The sequence below is a fragment of the Balearica regulorum genome, chromosome 12 (assembly GCF_011004875.1).
Source record: "Balearica regulorum gibbericeps isolate bBalReg1 chromosome 12, bBalReg1.pri, whole genome shotgun sequence".
NCBI classification, from domain to species: Eukaryota; Metazoa; Chordata; class Aves; order Gruiformes; family Gruidae; genus Balearica; species Balearica regulorum.
Window position 1 is genome coordinate 14,702,956 of NC_046195.1, and position 19,436 is coordinate 14,722,391.

At 43.4% G+C, this 19,436-nt stretch overlaps 1 protein-coding gene across 4 annotated transcripts in view; it reads right to left on the bottom strand.

Annotated features, from left to right (window-relative positions):
• The window catches only part of MINAR1 (membrane integral NOTCH2 associated receptor 1), a 40,602-nt gene that overhangs the window by 10,605 nt on the left and 10,561 nt on the right, over window positions 1–19,436 (bottom strand). For 2 of the 4 annotated variants that reach the window (XM_075764565.1, XM_075764564.1), the window contains exons 3-4: window positions 19,035–19,289; window positions 13,847–14,988 (exon numbers count right to left, since the gene is read on the bottom strand). In XM_075764565.1, the coding sequence (XP_075620680.1) occupies window positions 14,791–14,988; window positions 19,035–19,289 (453 nt within the window). In that variant the 3' untranslated portion in view covers window positions 13,847–14,790. Of the gene's footprint in view, window positions 1–58; window positions 303–1,974; window positions 3,725–3,895; window positions 4,118–9,264; window positions 12,901–13,846; window positions 14,989–19,034; window positions 19,330–19,436 lie in introns of those variants that run through there. The other 2 variants (XR_012837436.1, XM_075764566.1) reach the window with 2 other exon arrangements.

Below are 19,436 nucleotides of genomic sequence, written 5' to 3' on the forward strand. Positions count from 1 at the left end.
AAGGAGGAAACATGAAAATAAGAATGTATTCCCACACATCTCCCCTCCTTGCACTTACCACCAGTAATAGCAAATCCAGATCAGGTAGGAAGAGCTGAGAGCTAGGATGGACTTGAGTCTAACTCCACCACACGTAACTCGCTTTGCCGGACATGGCTGCTTTTGACTGCTGCAGCCAGCGATGCTGCCACCCTCCCAGAAGGGTTACATCAAACAAGAACCTTCTGCAGAAGATGGTTGAGTACCATGTTATTCATCCTATTGTACTGAAATGAAGCTAACATTTGCCATTTGACTTCAGCCTGTAGAAGAGAGTCATTGAATGAGACAATCACTAGCACCCCTAACAGTCACTAGCAATTAGTTACACAGGTTGGGACGTTATTCTGCCTCTAATCCATACCTTTGTGAACACAACTAATTTTTATACCCTCGGTGGTAGATCTGTTAAAGTCACTACTCCCTACACCCACTTTCTCACCCATTTGCTCCTTCTCTCTCCACCCTCGACTGATTACTCCCGCAGTGCCGACCGCACTGCGAGAGCTGCCCTATGCTACACTAGATGGATGGGTCAAACAACCAAGCTCGGTAAAAACTCTTTGGGATTATTTGTGTGTGTGTGTGTGTTAGTCCTAACATATTCTAATCTGTAGAAATCTGAAGGCAGCCACAGACACCCACCAGCATCACTGAGGGAGCGGGGATGTCTGGTAGGGCAGGCCTGACTTACATCAGCTCTCCAGTTGAGGCTAATGTGGACCTGTGCCCTGATTTAATCCAAACTCCCTCTCCTGCACAGCGAGTCCATAGGAAAATCACTGCCAGGTCAACATCTATCCTAACGCTACTACAAATTACACACTCTGCTCACGATACAGCAGTGTTGAGAGAGCGCATGTTTTGTTTGGGGCAGTAAACGAGCCAGTGCACATCGTTTCTTGCTTCTGTGTCAAGTTTTCACTATGCTGCTTGATCAGTACTGCTTTATATTGCTGCAAGCAGGGAATGTGGGTTGTGCTAGTGCTTTTGCTGCATTCCTGCTGCAGGGATATTGTGCTGGTAATACGCAAAACGCTGTTCCCCACAATGACAGCAAGAAACAGGGATTTTAATGCTTGATGGTATTTTCCCAATGCCACTGAGAGAATGTGCAAGAGCAAAAGCAGCTCTGTTCAATTTGTGTTATTTAGGAACTACTTGAAACACTGCTAAAGGACTAGGCAATGTAATTAGGCATAAGGTCAGAAGAGCTCCCAATACAATAAATAAATTCGTTTTGAAAACGTCTTTTCCTGTTCATTAGGAAAAGCAAGTGTTAAGCAAGTGATCTGTCTCTTCAGTGCAATTTCAACACAACATATGTCATGACTTGTCTTACGAAATGAATTACAGGGCTTTCTGATAAGGCTTCATTTTACTAATAGTAAAGTGGCTCCATACACCCAATAGGGCTTTGTTAAGATGGAAGCATATTGTAGCACTAATGAAGCATGAGTTCAGCCTAATTAACAGGATGGCAACAGCAATCATACTGCCTTTTCATTCACTTTTATACATTCTGTCAGAGTAACAACGTTGCGTTCGACACTGCTGGAACCCTCTGGCTTTGCTCCCTATTTCCACGCCTGCTAATCCCGCTTCTTTGTTCAAACGGGCCCGGATCCAGCCTAAAGGCTAAGCCCGTATAATCATAGATAATAAGGCAGGGCCCCTGAGCAACAGCACCGCTCATCCACCCACCTGCCAGCTCCCACTCCTCATATTTAACTTCAAGCACAAGAGCCGATCCCTTGCAATCAGCAGGGCCACTCACAAATTCCCAGTTAAGCACATACTAAAGTGCTTTACTGGATTAGGGCCATGGTTTCTATTGTAAGAGGAAGAGTCACAGGCAGAATTTATTTGCCTGAATAACCTATTTTACCCGTGTTGGAAAACAATAGCATTTTCATTACCCACTTCACAGCTCACCTGAATGAATGGGAAAGTCCTCTTGCCTCCAGCTGCTCTTTCATTTGGGCTTCTAAGCTCAGCCTTTGCAGGGCAGTCCAGGGAAAACCATACTGGTGAGTTATTTGTGTCTGATGTGGGCATGATGGAGGAGATGTCCAGACAGAAACTAAGTTTGTTTCATTAATTTCAACGTGTTCCGTGCAATCTCCCATTTGAAGTGCTGAAAATAAGCCTGCAGATGGGGAGCCGCAGATCCTCTTCCTTGGCCCGGCTCCAGCTAGGGTAATTACATGCTGTCTGGCTGAATCCCCTCATATGGCTTCAAATGGAAAAGTCATTCTCCACTTTTCCTCCTGAAATACTGCAATGTAGCGCGGCAGTTGCAGAACGGCAACTGAGCAGTACCTGCGGTTCAGCAGTGGTTGGAATCATCTCTGATGGATCATCTCTAAAGAACGGCTGAATTCCTTCAGTAACCACCACAGCTCCCCCAGAGAAGACTGTCCTGCTTCAGGGTATGGCTCCTGGCCCATAAAAGCTTCCAGATGGCTCAAAATGTAAGTGTGCAGACAGGGCTGGTGGGAGGGTTAGCGCACAGATACACATTATACCATACAATTTTGGGGAAAGTTCATCTTCAATTCTGAAATAATGAAACCTGACTGCAGAAGGTCACCTTTCCACTTCCGTATAGTCAGTGACTAGCACAACGATGTTCTCTGGTGTGGCCCTGCTGTCAGTCACTTGGCACATCCTCTACACGGCAACCGCTCCAAAACCGTTCAAGATACACACATGACTCAAGCCTGGAGATTGGCCATCTCCTGCCATCAGAATGAATTCATATCTCCTTGGTTAAAGTAAATCATACACTACATTTTGACACAGAGCAACTTTGTAAGCAACATGAAAAGAGATGAAGGAAGCTGTGATCAAAGTCTCTGGTAAGACTACAGTCATTGAGGGCATCTAACAAGTTGCCAGATTTTGTTTGTGTTCTAAAATGTTCTTCAGAAGCTGCGTTTTTGTTTGATCACACATTTAAGTACAATGGATCATTGCAGCAGAACTTATTCTTGAAGAATTTTATTCACTTCTACCACTTACAAACTATGGCAAACTGATAGGAGTAAAAAAGATAACCCAGTATTATTGGGGGAAACTTGAATAAAACAAAATTCAGACAGGAAGGCTGGACAGCTTCATAGACCAATAACATATCAGGAAATCTCTCTCTTGATTAATGTATTTCAAGTCTCACAGCGACTACGATTTTTGACTACAAGGAGGCTAGGTCAAGAGAAGACAAGAGGTGGGACACTTTGGTGACATCTGTCAAGTCCTGTCCTTTACTGGAGTGGCTCTTGCTTCAGCATTGACATGTTGCTCCAGAACACAAAAATTGGAGCCTCTTGCTGCTTTGCGGTGTTTCCAAATACAGATTTTATCAGCACCATTTCTGAGATAGAGTTGATTCCTGTAGCCTTGGCACTTTATATGCTTCAAGAGTCTTGGCAATATCACCTCAGCTTCCTGCAAATATCAACATCATAAACTCATCTCTTCCCATTGGTCTCAGCAGACAAGCCAAACACTGAATAAAACTTGGCACTAGATTACCCTCTTATTCCTAAAGATTTGTAGAGGAATTCTTCCAGATTAGAGATACATGATGATAAAATAATACATGTAATGCTGTCCTTTACTTGCCCTAAACATAGCTCTTCAGTCCCCAGGATGTTCCTTCCTTTCCATGATTACAGTTCACCTAAAAAAGATACAGATCATTTGTACATAGTGAAAAATAATTCTTTTGCACTACTTTATCATAGAATAAGATGAAAATCTCATTCTCTGGTGATTTTTTTCATTACTTTGATGTACAGCAGAAATGCCTGCAGTGAAAGTAAGATGAACACCTCCAAAAAATACTACTCACTTAAAGGGTCAAAACCACGTGAAGAACCATTGCTTTCCAAGTGTTTCAGTTCATAGTAATCTTCCTGGAAAGGAGCATGACAAGCTTTTGCTGAGTATGGCATGAAAGGAGAGCTCAGGAACGCTCAGGACATTTTCAGTAGTGGGTCCTGATACAACATACATCTTTATTTGCAGGTATCTTCTCCCACTTCTGGCTGATAAAGGAGTATGAGGGGAGATCCTGAGAACAGAAAAAACCCTATGTGGAAACAGAATATCCCGATACATTAGAATGAAGCCTTTTACAAATGGATGTCAAACCATTTTTGTTGGTCTGAGAAAAATATTCAGGATAGGAAGTCTCATTAGAATTTAGAAACTTTGAGACAAAATGTGTGCAAGCTCAAGACACAGACACGTAGTTACAATATGATTTTATTATCCCAAGGAACATAGCACCATCAGCAACAAATATGCTGCTTGTCTATATTTATATTCCAAACAGTGATGTTTCCTGTAAATCATTGGTTCTACATTTGCCTGGGTTTTCTTCTTCCTTTTCTGAAATAAATCATATCCATTAACACATAATGGCATGGGACATGTTCCCATGCATAGGCAAAAGTGTTCCTTCCAAATCTTTCTAGATACCCCAACTCCCTGGACATTTGCAGTGACATCCTCACAGCATCATTATCAACTCAAATGCAAAGTAACTGTTTCTCTCAACAAACGCTGCCTGTGCAGATGGAGCTAGCAGGTAAGCACATGGCTGTGTAAGGAAATAGTAGGATTACTGGGAGCTGGACCTGAGGACAGTCTCCTCCACCTGAATGCTAGTCCCCATGACATTGAGTGCAGGTGCCCCACAGGGTGTTTTGGGTGAAATACTGTCCCTTCAGAAGTTTGGGGAAGTTGGACTTCAATGGCACCAGGATTTCACCCTTGGCCAGGGAGGTTTAAAAGGCATTGTTTTTCCTGTTTTACATATTTCTTCTGGGGGAAAAAAAAAACCAAAAACATACACACCAAAACACCAGTTGCTCTGTCTATATATATACTTATCTGGAAAAAGATACAGGGAAAAAATAAGTAATACTGAAAATACTATTAGAAAAATACTGGTAAGAGCAGTGGGAAAGGTTCATCAATTAATATTTTAATAAAAAGACCTCCTGCTCTAGACACATGTTTACAGCTCAGCACATGTTAAAATACTCTGCAATTCACCAATCCTTCTTTAGTCCAAAGTAACCAAGCTGGGACAGGTAACCCCAGGCTCCCCATGCTCAGGAGCATTCCTCCACCCAAGCAAGTCTTCTGCTGAACTCTTCTCCTGCCTTACACTGACTCAGCTCCACCAGAGCAGGTGGACCACCAAGAGCAGCAGATGGACAGCCTTCTTCAAAACTGTTGGTTGCTATCTCAGCTATTTCACTTCGAAACCAGATTTCAAGCAGGAAGCAGCCAGGGCAGGCAGAAATGGGGGACAGGTACTGCAAGGACAAAACCCTGCTGCAGTGGGTGGGATGGAGCAATCTGACCCACCCCATCTCTCACCAGCAGCATGACTGTGAGCTTCTGCAAGGAAAATAACAGGGGGAAAGGCATTCAAGCTCTTTTAAAAAAAGATATTCCATTTTTCTGAATTTAACAGCCCTCTCTCTTTGGTTTTTGCTCTCCTCCGTTTCAGACAGCTGATCAAGGGGTTTTCCCCTTCACCCACAGCTGGAAATGAGAAACCAACAAGAAAACCCTTGTTGCCAGCAAACGGCTCAAAGACTTCTCCAGCTGGGAACCAGCCAGGGCAGGGGGATTACAGTAACCAGCATCAACATATTTGCATATTCAAAGATTGTAATTGAGGAATAAGCAGTAATGCCACTATGCTAATCCCCGGGTCATGAGTGGCCGAAGCCAGAGCTCCACATACGGCATCCTTACTGAAACAAACCCATGCCAAGGATGAGGCAGTGCAGGGGCGAGCAAAAACCAGGGAGCAGGAATCACTGAACGGGAGGAAAAGGCATCATAATTCATCAGTAACTAACTGTGCTCAGCCCTGAACTCCAGCGGTTTGAACACCTCCTTCCCACTTCACTACTAGATATATTTTAGTTCACAGTGCTTTTGTGGGTCCATGGTGAGTTAGATAGCAAAATTACTGCCTGCAACTAAACAAAAGCCATAGAAGTATATCAATAAAACAACATCCTTTCATGTGCTAGCAATGAGCTAAGCAGCTATTATCATGGTTCCTTTCTTATTTTTTTCTTAACCCTTTTCAACCTCCTCATCAGCAGAATTGAATTCAAGGAGGCATATTTCATCTGGCGGATAATTCTTCATCAACTCGGCTAGTGAACTCATGCTTCAAGGTCAACAAAGGTTACGGAGAAATGAGGAGTTCAATTGGCGCATTTAAAAGCAATCAGTAATTACAGCAACATTTTTTGCTTAAAATACCTGAAACACAGCCATGCTTTCAGAGGGATTCTGTTCAAGTCTGTCTGAGAGTATTTTCCACAATATATGGCTGACTCTGCACCAGCAACTCAGTTCACCTAGATTCATGAATAACTATCCCTCACTTCCTACTGTAAATTCTAAACATATGGGAGAGAATTTATAGTGAATTAGGGTTGTACATTATCGCCGTGATTAGCTGCATTTGTTACCCAGCAGATGTCTGGGTAGTAAAAATCCCCCATGAGTACAGTATCCTGGAGTTTCCCAGTTCCTTGATAACTGGTCCAAGAATTTCTCATTCCTGCTGTGCTCTGATCCTGGTGGCCCAGAGCAGATGCTCGTGGTCTGCCCATCTCTTGCAGCACTAATCCTGCTCTCCCCATGCTGCAGTCCCAGCAGAGCATCATGCTTCCTCTGCTTTTCTCTCTCCTCTTCTTTTCTCTCTTCTCTTATCCTCCCCAAAAAGCTTTCCTGGTGACATTTGTCATTCTCACAATACCAAAACACTTTGACAAGCTGAGCTAAATACCTCCCAGGTGTTGTATCACTGATTACCACCAGAGTTACAAATTCAATGACTGATCTGGCTGTAACTATTTATGATATTGGTAATGTCATTATAATCATCAAGACAATGCTTGTAAGATGTCTCAGCCCATGTCTGGCCCCTCTTTTCCTGGGCACTTCACAACCACAGGGCTCTGTTCCAAGAAGAATCCTGAAGAGAGACATGGTGAATAACTGGCACAAAACTAAAGCCCACAGAGATCAAGCAACTGGTCCCAAAACATGGAAGACAGACGGTACTGCCTTGAGAGCTTTCACATGAGATTATCTTTCTCCCCGCACGGGTTTCTTCTCCATCCCAGGGATGCCTCACTTTTGTCAGCTCATGTCTTCCAGCAAAGAGAAAACAAATGTCACTGCCCCCACGAAGGCTCTTCCTCCTAGAAGCTAAGATAGCGAAGATGCTCCGATACAATTTGGTCATTTAGTGAACTCTTATTGTTCACTCACTTCCAATCAGCACGGGGTATAACTCGCAGGGTAACACTAACATCCAGTTCAGCCTCTCCAGACCAGAGTCAGGATTAAGAGGCACATTTTTAATCCATTGCATTTAGAGACATCTGAACTAAACTAAATGCCATGCAAAGGAGCTGAAACTCAACTGAACCAGGTCACAAGGCCAAGAATTTCAAGACTTTAACTGAATAAACAAAAATGTATAAAAATACATACCAATGTGTTGTGCATGTACCCTTTTTAACAGTTACTTGGCAAACTCTTCAAGACAGGGCTGTTTCAAGGAATTAAGTGCCATAAGGTGAGCAAAGCATGAGCCCTGCTTTATTGAACACCCATTAGCCATACTAGAAACTGCACCATAACATTAATTTTGCAGCTACAAGACGTTGGCCTTGAACAGAATTAATGCATGTGCACACATTTGCTGCACAGTCATAAATTTTAGTAATGCAATTTTACGAGCCTCTTAAAAGGTAACCATTGGAAAAAAAAAAAAAATTAGTAACAGGAAAGGCATGGTAAAGTTCAACAGCAATATTTCATTACCAAGACAAGGAAAAAAGACAAATGTGTCAGTCTCCTTGGTTCTTCGTTCTTCCTTCTCCCCCCACCATTACTTGGGGAAAAACACAGAGCACAACACAGATATGTTTTATTGCAGTAAGTGTGTCATCCCGGCAGGACGGCAGATCAGGAGGATTTTTCAATACAAGCAGAGATTCCTCTGTCACTGAAGCACGAGTTTACAGCAAAGCTTTTCAATGGGGACCAGACTCCCCATCGCTTCCAAGGCCAGGCAGAATAATAAGCATTTCCATAATCTCTCTCCCAGGTAGGGCTGGTTTACCACACATCATTCCCTCTTTTCCCCACTTCCAGGAGGGACACCCACCGTTGTGGACACGGGCTGGAGCCACCACGTGCTGGGGGACAATGTGCAGACAGCACAAGAGGCTCCAAATAAGCACAGAAAAGAGAGCAATTTTGTTGTGAATAGCAGGATTTGACATTTTTCTTAAAGCACCAGCAATCAGAACTGCATGTTCTTACCTGAGGAGTTCACCCATTTATTTTCATCTTTAATAAATGAAATCAGTTTTCAACTCTCTGGTTGCAGAGACTGGCCTGGAAATGTGACTTCCACAAAGCCCAACATGAAAGCAAATGGGAGTCACCTTCATAACCTTGCCATCTCCAAGGTGGTCTTGTGATGTTTTGGGGATGGGTGAGAGGACCACAGGGGACTTTTAGCTGAGGACAAAACATCGATGTCTGGCAGAAAATTCCCTCTATCCACTGAGGAAATCTGGTTAATTTTGAGAATAGGCAAGACCTGAGCCTGCACTGTATGCCCAGAGACCTCCTTAGTGCCTCAGAGGAATATCCCAAAATCCACAGATTTGGGATGTGGGAGAGCAGAGAGAAGCAGGATTGGGGATAGGTAAGAAGCTGCCACAGAACTCCTTAACTTCTAAAAGCCTCCAGCCTCAGCAGCAACTGTGTCTTCAGACACCTTTCTCTCCACCATTTGGTTGGACTTGATGATCTTAAAGGTCTTTTCCAACCTAAACGATTCTATGACTCTATTTTTCCTCATCCCTAAACTGCATTAAGTCTCACAGCTTCCCTCGTCCAACAGAGAACTTTGCACCTCTCCTCATCACACCCACTGCTGGTCCACCAGGACCAGCAATGCCCAGTGGTACCACACACAGTTGCTTTCTTGTGCTGGGCTCATCCAGGACCATTAACTAGTCTTCCTTGAAAATCTCAGTCTATTGCTCTTGGGAAGGATTTGATGTACTGTTGCTTTTGGAAGAATTTCGTGGCTCTCCTACACGTAGTTTGTGCTATATTACAGAAAATAAATAAAAAACAAATGGAACTTACTTATGGAAGGAGCTTGGCTGCTGGCAGCCCACTTCCTTTTTTGGAGATTTTTTTCCAGTTTCTAAGTGGACTGTGAAGATCAGCGTAACAACCTGCAAGAGATCGAGCGGTCCATCATCCCAGAAGTCATCCGAAGTGACCAAGCTTGCTGGAGAACTAATAGCAGAACAGCACTTTATAAGATATAATGCTCTTTCCTAAAAAGATAACAAAGAAAAAAATAAGATGAAAGAAAGTACCTCATCTTTATAATTACTTCCACAGGCACCTGCCTTTTCCCAACATGCACACCAACACAACTGACCTTTTCTTTCAATAGGACCACACTGCTACGGGCAGGCTACGGGCTACTTTCTCTTCTTCCATGTGCAGATTAAATGGAATGGAGTCACAGGAGCACCTCAGAGGGCAGAATATGGCCCCGAGATCCAATATTTTGCTTGTGACTCTTTTGTGCATCAGGCAGAGCCATTCATCAAAGCTATATCTGAAATAAAGAATTTATTCAACCAGTGCAATTAACTGCTATGAGCAATACATTCAAAGAAGCACAGAGAGCATGGGGCTACATCTTAGTTGCTGATACAGCATTGCATGTAGGAGCTTTCTTCTACCTTAAGACTCAGTGAGTCTACCCAGCTGCTACTGTAGAAACCTGGCAGTTGCCCCATTTTCCAGCACAGCGATGACCCAGATGAGGTCTACATATCCTATGTATCCAGCTTCTTGGCTGAGGAATGCTGTGCCAGGATTTTTTGGCACAAGTGTGGTCACACTTAGCATTTTTATGGAAGTTTCTGCACCTGGATTCATGCCGTAAAATAAAAATCCAGAGGGCACTTCTACTTTTAAGCTTCTGGACTCCATGGGTACAACAAAAAACCTGAAACTGATGCAAATCCATGCTACCATCTCCAAAAATGAAACCAGTGCTAAATTGTGAATCACAGTCCCTCTCAAGGGGACCTGTGATGGTTTGCAGCCTGACTGACGACACGTGAACACCTGAGGGTCAAGCTGGTGTCCCGGACCCACAGGGAGCACTTGGCAGTCCCCATCCTGACCAGGATTGCTGAAGCAATGCATTAAAGGTGCTTATGCAGTAGAGATGAGGAAATCAAGATCTTACATTACTACATTTTCATGTCATTGTTCATTATTTATATATGCCCTCTTTTCTGCGGCTCCCCTTTGCAACCTCTGATCCTGGATTACCGTCAGTGGAGGGCTCAGGTCTATCTTTGTTTCAACACCTGGAATTTGAAGACAAGGTGGTTTTGCAATTAACAAGTCAAAAGCAGCAAATTAAATTCATATAGAGATCCTAAGCAAACTGATTACCTGCTGATAGGTGATTATAAATAGTTATCTATAGTACTGACTTAAAAGGGACAGTGGTTGCATAAACATGTAAGTGAAATAGATACCAAAATATTAGTCATGACCTTGTTAAAAGAGTTGATCTGGCAAAAATGAGTCATGAAATAACCTATAAAATGAAATATTATGATTAGTGTCAAGAGCTAATCTCCCAGAAGCCCACACAATGTGATGCAAAGGAGCTTTTAAAAGAAACCCAACAAACTCATTTTTCATTATCTTCTGCCATCTTATTATTTCACAAGTGAGAAATCCATTAGCAATTCTGCCAAGAACTAGATAGGCTGCTTAGTTATTTAACACTGAGACACTCACATCCCATGGCTATCTTGATGTCCCTGGAAAAAAAAAAAAAAGAGGAAAAGCAATGGAGTAATAAATTATTATAACTGTTTCATTAAAACTTAGGACACTGTAATTTTCAAGTTTATTTGTTATTATATTTAAATGAACCAAAAGGCAACATTGTACAGTAACTTTATAAAATAAAATGATTACATAGTACATTAACCAAAGCCCCATTAAAAAAAAAATCCTAAAAAGTCATTTGGGGACAGATCCTGCTCTTGCTCTTCTGCACATATGATTTATTGAGCTGATTTCAAGCAGCACTCTTGTTTTAGGAAAAGCAAATGGGATTTGCCCCCAAAATGGAGTATCTTTTTTATAATTCTTGCAGTTTCATTTTATCATGTGTGATATATCAAGTTTATAAGGCATAAATACGAAAAACAGTTCAATATGCTCATTATTTTAATTATGTACTACAATCTAGGTCACTTTTTTCAATCACACCAAGGATTACACTGTACCTATAGCTTTAATTTTTTTATTTTATTTTTTTTATACAAAAGTCTATCATATAGTATACAGTATATACTAGTTGATTACTGGTTCACGAGGTTGATCACAATATTCTTGCAGGTTAATATTCTCAGGATTTCACCTAGCTTGCATACTCTGTGCAGAACCGCAGGGCCCCTCCTTCCCTCCTCCGGCGGCAGCATCCCACCGCTCCATCTCCTTACCTATGTTAAGCGAAGAGCTCAGTGCCAGATGTAAAACCCGCTGGGAACGGCTAGGGATGCACATCCCAGTGGTGCCGAGGAGCTGCCAGAGGCAGCCGGGGAGCGGAGGAGACGGCGAGGCAGCGGCTCCCGGAGGTATTTGTGGAGCGGGGAGGCAGGGAGCCGGGCTCTGCTTTCTCCGCTCCCCTCGGGCTCCTGGCACCATGGAGATGCTCCCAGAGGTTGCGGGAGCCAAACCAAGCCCTGAGAGGGAGATCTGTGATGAACCATGGTCTGGCGTGTAGGGAAACCACTGCCTCGATGGAGGTGGGTGCCACTGCCTGCTTGTGCAAAGTAAGGATGGGCAAAAGCACCTCGATAAACTAAGAGCAGCATGGATGCTTGGGATGCTGAGTGCTTGGGTTGGGCCAGCTCCATGTCACCCATGGCTCCACAACCTGCCAAATCCTTCCCAGAATTTTGGGTCTCTCTAATGCAAAGCTTCATCTGGTCCCAGCTGGACGAGTCTTGCACAGACAATAAAAATCCCTGCACAGACAAAACAGGGGTCCTCACATCTCCTCTAATGCATCAGTGCCAGCACAGCCCCAGCCCGCCCCTGTAATCAATAACATCTCCTGCACCCTTCTCACATCTCCACTCAGCTATTCAGGTATTTTCTAAAATCAGATTACTGAAATGCAGCGGAGGAAGTGCTGCTGATTTCGGGTTGGGGGCCAGCAGGGTCAGACTACTCGTGCTAGTGGAGAGGGGGTTGGTGAAGGCGGGGGGTCTGCCCAGTGTCCGTCCCACACTCATCCTGCCCCTCTGAGGGACTCGTCACCGCCGGCGTGGGCAGACGGGGGACTGACGCTGTGCCACCACGGGCCACACTGCTCTTCCCGACAGCGCCTTGTGCTTGCTATCACCAGGCCAAGGAGGGGTGTAAAAAGGCTTTCTGACGTTACCTGGAACCAGGAATAGGTTTTTTTACATATACAATCAACCTAAATTGTGCATAAGGTAAACCGCAGAGCAATGCCCTCCAGAGCGTATTCACATGTCTAATATTAGATATCTTGCTGGCGGCTCCGAATCGTCCCCGGAGGTTTCTCTACCTGTCTATATTTACTACGTACAGATCCTGAGCTCCTAAACTCAGGTGCTCTGAATCACACCATAACTGAAGGCAGCCTAAAATAGACAGTGTGAATTGCTCCCTCCCTGCTGTGACTCCATCCTGCAGCATCTGGGAGGAAAGAGAAATAATCTTGGTATTAGGAATGGACCAAAGCTGCAGAATTTCAGTCAGGATTCAGGCCAGGCAAGTGCAGATTTTGGTCTAGGGGCTTATCCTTGTTCTGTATTTGCTGATGGGACACCCGACCCTGTGCTTACACTTGTTTTACTGATGGATCAACGGTCCCAGGGATCACCTATCCCTAAATAAAATAGAGCACACGAGCAGCACATATACAGCTCTCCAGCTGCAGGAAAGAACTGTCACACATCTAAAGTCACAACAAAGCCTTCGCCTCCCACGCACCCTTTCCTTGCTACTTTTTTTAAACCAGCCAGAAACAAACAGCGAGTGTGGCACATCCCAGAGAGCTGGAGGAACGAGCATCCGATGCTTTCCTAGCTGCTGTGTCATCGTGTAGGGAGGCTGCTTCTGAAGAAACCAAATTACCCTACATAAAGAGCATTCACTAAAAGAATCTCCTTTCCCTTAGAGGACCAGCAAGATCACATTATTTCCTGAAAATATTTTTTTTAATATTTTTTTTTTCATCTATACTTGACAGAAGAGTAATACTGTCTGGGTATTTGCTTTCACTAACCATGGCATGTAATTTCTGTCATAACTTGAGTATTCCTTTGAACCTGCTATTTGCATTTGGGATAACTCATCGAATGGACATCTCCCATGGGATACAGACTGCTTGCTGTCCGGTAGAGTCAACCATCATTCTTAAATACATTAGCAAGAGGGAAGCAAAAAGATCTCCCCGTGCGAATGCATTGCATTAACAGCAAGTTTCCACTAGTGTTGAAAAACTGTGCCCTTAATATAAGTGCTCAGTAACCACCAGCCCTGCTGTTTGAGGAGCACTCTGAGCTATATAGAAGGCTTGCGGGAAAAGAACCTCCATTAGTACCCATTATGCTGTGATTTATGTTATGGGCTTAAAATAGCAAAATTAAACAGTTCTATTTAATCTACAGTCTAAAAAAAGGCACAAAGACTTTGTGAAGAAAAAAACCCAAATGTTCAGATTACATTTCCAAGAACTTTAACAGAGGGTTGCTTTGATTTGCCAGCTTTGCTTGCTGGCAGGAGTGAAATTGAGATAATTTCACTGTCTGCGGAGGTAAAGAATACCCTTTTGGCAAGGCAAGTTTGCCAGCTCTATGCAAATGTTATTCAACAGAAGCAACTAAAACCTCTTGTGATTGCTTTAAAACATAATCTTTTTGGTCTGCAGCACATTGCACTTATCTAAGCACTCAGTAATGACAGAGTGGGTCTTAGGGCAAGACCAAATACAAAGAGCCCTTTTTAATCTGAACATAGGAATGAACTCCGTTCATGGCTACACAGTCTGCTTTCAATCAAATGATCATGAAATACATAAATACTATTAAATAAATACAATACATTCAGAGTTTTCTACATTGTAGAGAGCTTTAAGACTTTCCTAGCTCCTCGATGTAATGCATATAGAACATTCCTTTCTATACAATGCTACCTCCATGTACCCATACCTCCGTTAAATGCAACACAGCTCAGACAACCTTCCTCTTTTGCCTGGATTCTCATCAGTCTCTGATTCTGTAAAACATTATATTGTTTCTTTAGGAAAAAAAAAATTGCACTTTTAAAAATGCATAAAAATTGAACCAAGTTCCCATTAACTCTGCCACACAGTCTGTTATTTAAAATTATACTTTAAAAAAAAAAAAAAAATGTTTCTCTGGTTGTTTTGTGTTTTGCCTACATTTACAGCATTCTCCATCAGGATACCCTCAGAACATTCTTCCTTAGCAAATTCCTTACAGTTTTGCCATCAGACGTTTGAAACACAGCATGAGCTATCTGAGATACACACGGCTGGGAGTCACGCGTCTGTCCGCAGGTTCAGGATTTCATTGTACAAATGGGAACTACAATGACCAGAATAACCGTACAAGCTGCCGCTGCTATCAGGGCAGCTATCTTGCAAACCTTTGCTCTTCTGAACTCAGCTTCTTTGCGTTTTAATAAGGAATCATAGCCAGGAGTATAAATGTCTTCCATCCAGTATTCTAAGTTGTTTGGGTTTAAAGATTCTTGAGTCTAAAAATTAAAAGGAAACAGTTGTTAATTGTCTGGGATCTGTCATTAATAACATAAATAAAGCAAGCAGATGTGCCTGAAGGCCTCCCAACTGCATCTGGGTCTGCTGTCAGGATAAAGTGGGTTATTGCCGCTTCTCACATCCCTTCAACTCCTGGTCCCAGTTCCATAAGGCTGACAAAAGTTGCAACAGAATACTGCAAAAAATAAACTCCTGCAACAGTATAATTCTGCTGTAAAATCCCTCACGTACCTCTGATTTGCCAGAAACTTTGTCATCTTGGATGGCATTTAAATAAAATCTCTTTAATCTGCTAGACAGCAGAGATGTCAGCAACTACTGGTCTGTTACTGCTTTTTAAATTATTAAAGCCCAGCTGATGGGAAGGGTTCTTCACATATACTCCTCATGCACTACATTTTCTAAAGCTAACCCTAACTTGCTTGCAGGGTGCGATTGCCCAGCCCCATCCAGCACCCCATCCCTCTGGATGGGCAATTTGCAGACCCCTTCTGGAACGGCAATGCCTGGGGACACCAGCCCTTCGTTTCAGCATGGGAATACACAAGCGCAGGCAGCGGGTGCTGAACACCCCGTGGAGGGGCTGATAGTGGCTTTCCACAAAATCACCCAGGACAAGGTGACCCTCAGCTTCTAGCTCTCCCTCCAGCTTCTTCTTTTGAAAATCACCTGGGTGCATGATGCTGTCTCAGTTTTAGAGGCGAGAAAGGGAACTGGACACCTGGCATACCATTTGATACTGCACGTTACTCTGGACCGTCTCCACAGATGAGACCATTTAACCCCAGTGGCACAATCCATATTTCCACAGGAAGCAATACTCTGCTCATTGCCAAAGTCTGAGTCTCCCTGGGCTGGAAGTGATTTTCAGAGTATGCTTAAGAAATGGAAGACACTGCCCTCCCATTCCACACAGCTAAACAAACAAACAAAAAAAACCCAACCCCCCAAAAAACAACAAAAAAGGCAACCTGGGGAACTCTATCAGTGTCTCCATCTGAATGTTTTATTTCCCTCTTTTTTATATTTTAGTTTTTTCTTCTTTAGAATTTGTGAGCTCTTCAGGCTTTGCATTTCCACCTTGCTTGTATTTTTCCCTTCATCATTCCTGTTAGGGAAAATTGGGAGGAAATGGGGAAAACCCAAATATTATATGTGCATTATATTGCACTTACCAGCAGAAAGGAACAAAGCAGAAAGAACATTTTGAAAAATGACAGCTTTTCCTCAAAGCTGTCTCCTGTGTCTGGGGCTCCAAAAGGCCATTTCTTTACAAAATGAAAAAGAGTCCACATAAAAATGTTCCAGTGAGAATACCCTAACACAGACCATATCTGGGCTTGTAACGGACCTGATCCAAAGCTCGTTGGACTCCGCACAAAGAAACTCCAGCTGACTTGAGAGGGATTTGGGTAAGCCTTTAATTGGCTAATTCAGATTTTGTGGGCACGAGCTACTGGCTGAAACCTTGCTTTGCCCAAAAGCAGCGTTTGCTTTATGTACAGAACAACTACAAGAAGTGATTTTATAGCTACCCCAGAAATAAACAATTAAAATTGATCAAGAGTTTCATGATCATTTAAGGGAGATCTCTATGATAGCACTAGTATGCCAAAACAGAGACCATCAGCTGAGTCTGAGATTGTACCGTTCGGGCTCTGAATGACCTATTCCAGCCTTCCGGAAAAAATGAGCAACCTCATCTCTAAAGGCATCAGAAAATAGCCTGACAAAGTTTTGTCCCAGTGGATCATCATACAGAGAGCGAAGCGATGAGATCTCACACAGACCCCACACCTGGGACAAACTTTAGCCTGACTCTAGTTTTGCAGTTTCTTTTTTTTTGAAGGAAAACCCAGCAGACTTGTCAAGTGCCAGGAGAAATTTTAAATAAACAAAGGTAGAAAAACTCCAAAGATAGTCAATGCTACGCTTCAAGGAAATTACAGTTTTGGACCTCTCTGCCTTGGTATTGACCTTTTAACTACTTCAGAAGGAAGATGCATTATTAAAAAGGCCCATTACTGTTAATCAGCTTCCTTTCTCATTTCATTGCCAGACGTAGGAATGTTCATTAAAGCATAATGTATTTACTTTCAGTTCTAATAAACTTAATCACTGGGAAAAAAACCCACTCATCAGTCTGTGTCTATTTTTTAAGTTTGTCAGTAAGCTCTATTATAACGTCTAGACATGGGCTTTGCAGAGTAGATGCAATTCTGACAGTCCTTTTGGAGGGAGAGAATCAAACCAGTAAAGTTTTATCACCTTTATCCTAAAGATAAATGATGGCAATAAGCCGATTTCTCTGGTTTGCTCACAGTCACGCAGAGCTGCTTACAGGGAACGGAACGGCCCTATGAGGAGCAGATGGAGAACACTTCTCCCAGGGGAGCTTTGCCTCCAAATATCACCTCCCTTGTTGCCTCCGCGCAGCAGGTAGGGGATGCTTCGCGACTGCCTGCTGCAGAGGAACTTCTTTCAGCCTATCCCTACTCTAGCATACAGTCTGCAATGCCAGGGTGAGGAATTTAGTAAGCCCTCTAAAGCTATTAAAACCTAAAAAAGCAGCAGGTAGCTGATGCAAGATGTAGCCTAGTCCCTGTGCTACCTGGCTTCTCTCTGAGTGCCCTTTAGCCACAGCAAGGAGCAGGGGCTGGTGAGGACAGGGAAGTTTGCATGCACCGAGCCAGGAGGTAAGCTTGTTATGCACAAATTCCTGCACAAACACTCGTGGGAGCTGCACTACAGCAACAGTGTGAGTGATGGTTTTAATTCCAAACCAGCTGACATGGGGTCATGAGGCATGGCAGTTCTCCTTGGGCTAACCAAGTCTTTCTCATAGTACCTTGATGGTCTCCTAGGGCTTAGTCTGATGGGTTTGGAGCTGGGTTAGGTACCTCAGCAGTGAGCCATCAAGAGCTGATGTGGAACTGCAAGTCTCAGGCTCTTGCATGCCACCTTCCCTGGCAAACAAGCTTTGGAGACAAGCAGACTCCCTGCTTGAGTATGGCTGCACCCCACAGACCGGCGATCACAGAGCTGTGTTAGTGTGGTGGTGGTCAGTGTACCCCAACTGCTGCCAAGCCCGTAGCTAGCTGAGGCAGCTTCCTCTGCTCTGGGGTGTGCACACACATGCAAGGAGCCCAAAATGCCTGAGGTCAGCACCAGTCTCCCTGCTGGCTCTGCATCCTGCTGTAGAAATGCATATAAATGATACACAGTGATCTGTACATCAGCGTGGATTTCATTATGTGATGCATTTTGTGTTTCATGACCAAATACTGCAACATTTGTTTGGTCTTTACACATTTTGGATGTTATTCTTCATGCTTCCTCTTTAATCCTGTGTTCAGATATCTTCCTTCCTAGAAGACGTCTTGCGTTTATCAGGCTAGACAGGGCATCCAACGTGGTCACTCAGTCCTGGGTATGGGCAGCCCATGATATATCAGGATTGTGATTTCAAATACAGCACAGTTTGGGAAAATTTAAATAAAAAATTTGGATTTGTCTGCCAGTAACTTGCTCTGCTCTGCTTGTTGCAGAAGAGCCTGCACACTTCCAAGCTGAACTAAAATGCAAACAAGTTTCATGTCCCTAGCAAAATGGAAAAAGCCCTAACATTTAAATTCTCTGTGAACAATTCAGATAGAACACAGGTGAAAGAAAAAGCAGCAATGCCAGCTCCTGTATCACTCTGCCTTGCTTCAGTTAGGGACTGGTTCATTTCTGCACCCCTTTACCCCTAAACTCATCTTCAGAGCTACTAACACCGCAATGGCTTAGCAGACATGACTCCATTGCAGAATAAGCTGGGGATACCAACCAGTCAAGGATCACCATTCAGCAATCAAACATCTAAATTTTTCTTTGTCCCTGGCCAGGATGGATAGGGATCAGCAAGATTAGAGGCTCAACACCGCATAGCTCCTTCCTGAGCTATCCAAATCCCTTCTTAAACGCATATTCTGGCAATACCCATTCGTAATCAAGCCATTCAAATTAAACAAACAGGACTCACTTGTAGATCCAGTGCTGCAATCTTGCCTTTATCCCCCGAATTCCTCGTGTATTCCTCTATGGTCCAAGACGGCTGGGCGCGTTTCACTTCAGCCAGCTCGGTCAACCTCATGTCTGTGTACAGCGGGTTGCTTTTCATGTGTGACTTGAGTGATGCAGGGTAGGGATGAGGACTAAAGACTTGTTCAATCAAGAAAGCATCTTTTGGTTGTTTAGGGAGTCTATGTGGCTGTGGGATTTCATATTGCCTGTCTGCCTGCAGTAGGGTTCAAAAGAATTTGAGAGAAGAAACAAGACTATGAGGGGGTTAAACACAAAGGACAGAGATATTCCTTTCAGAATCACCATGATAAAAAAAGTACCAGATAGGACAAAGGTTTTGGATGGCCTTAATCCATTTCCC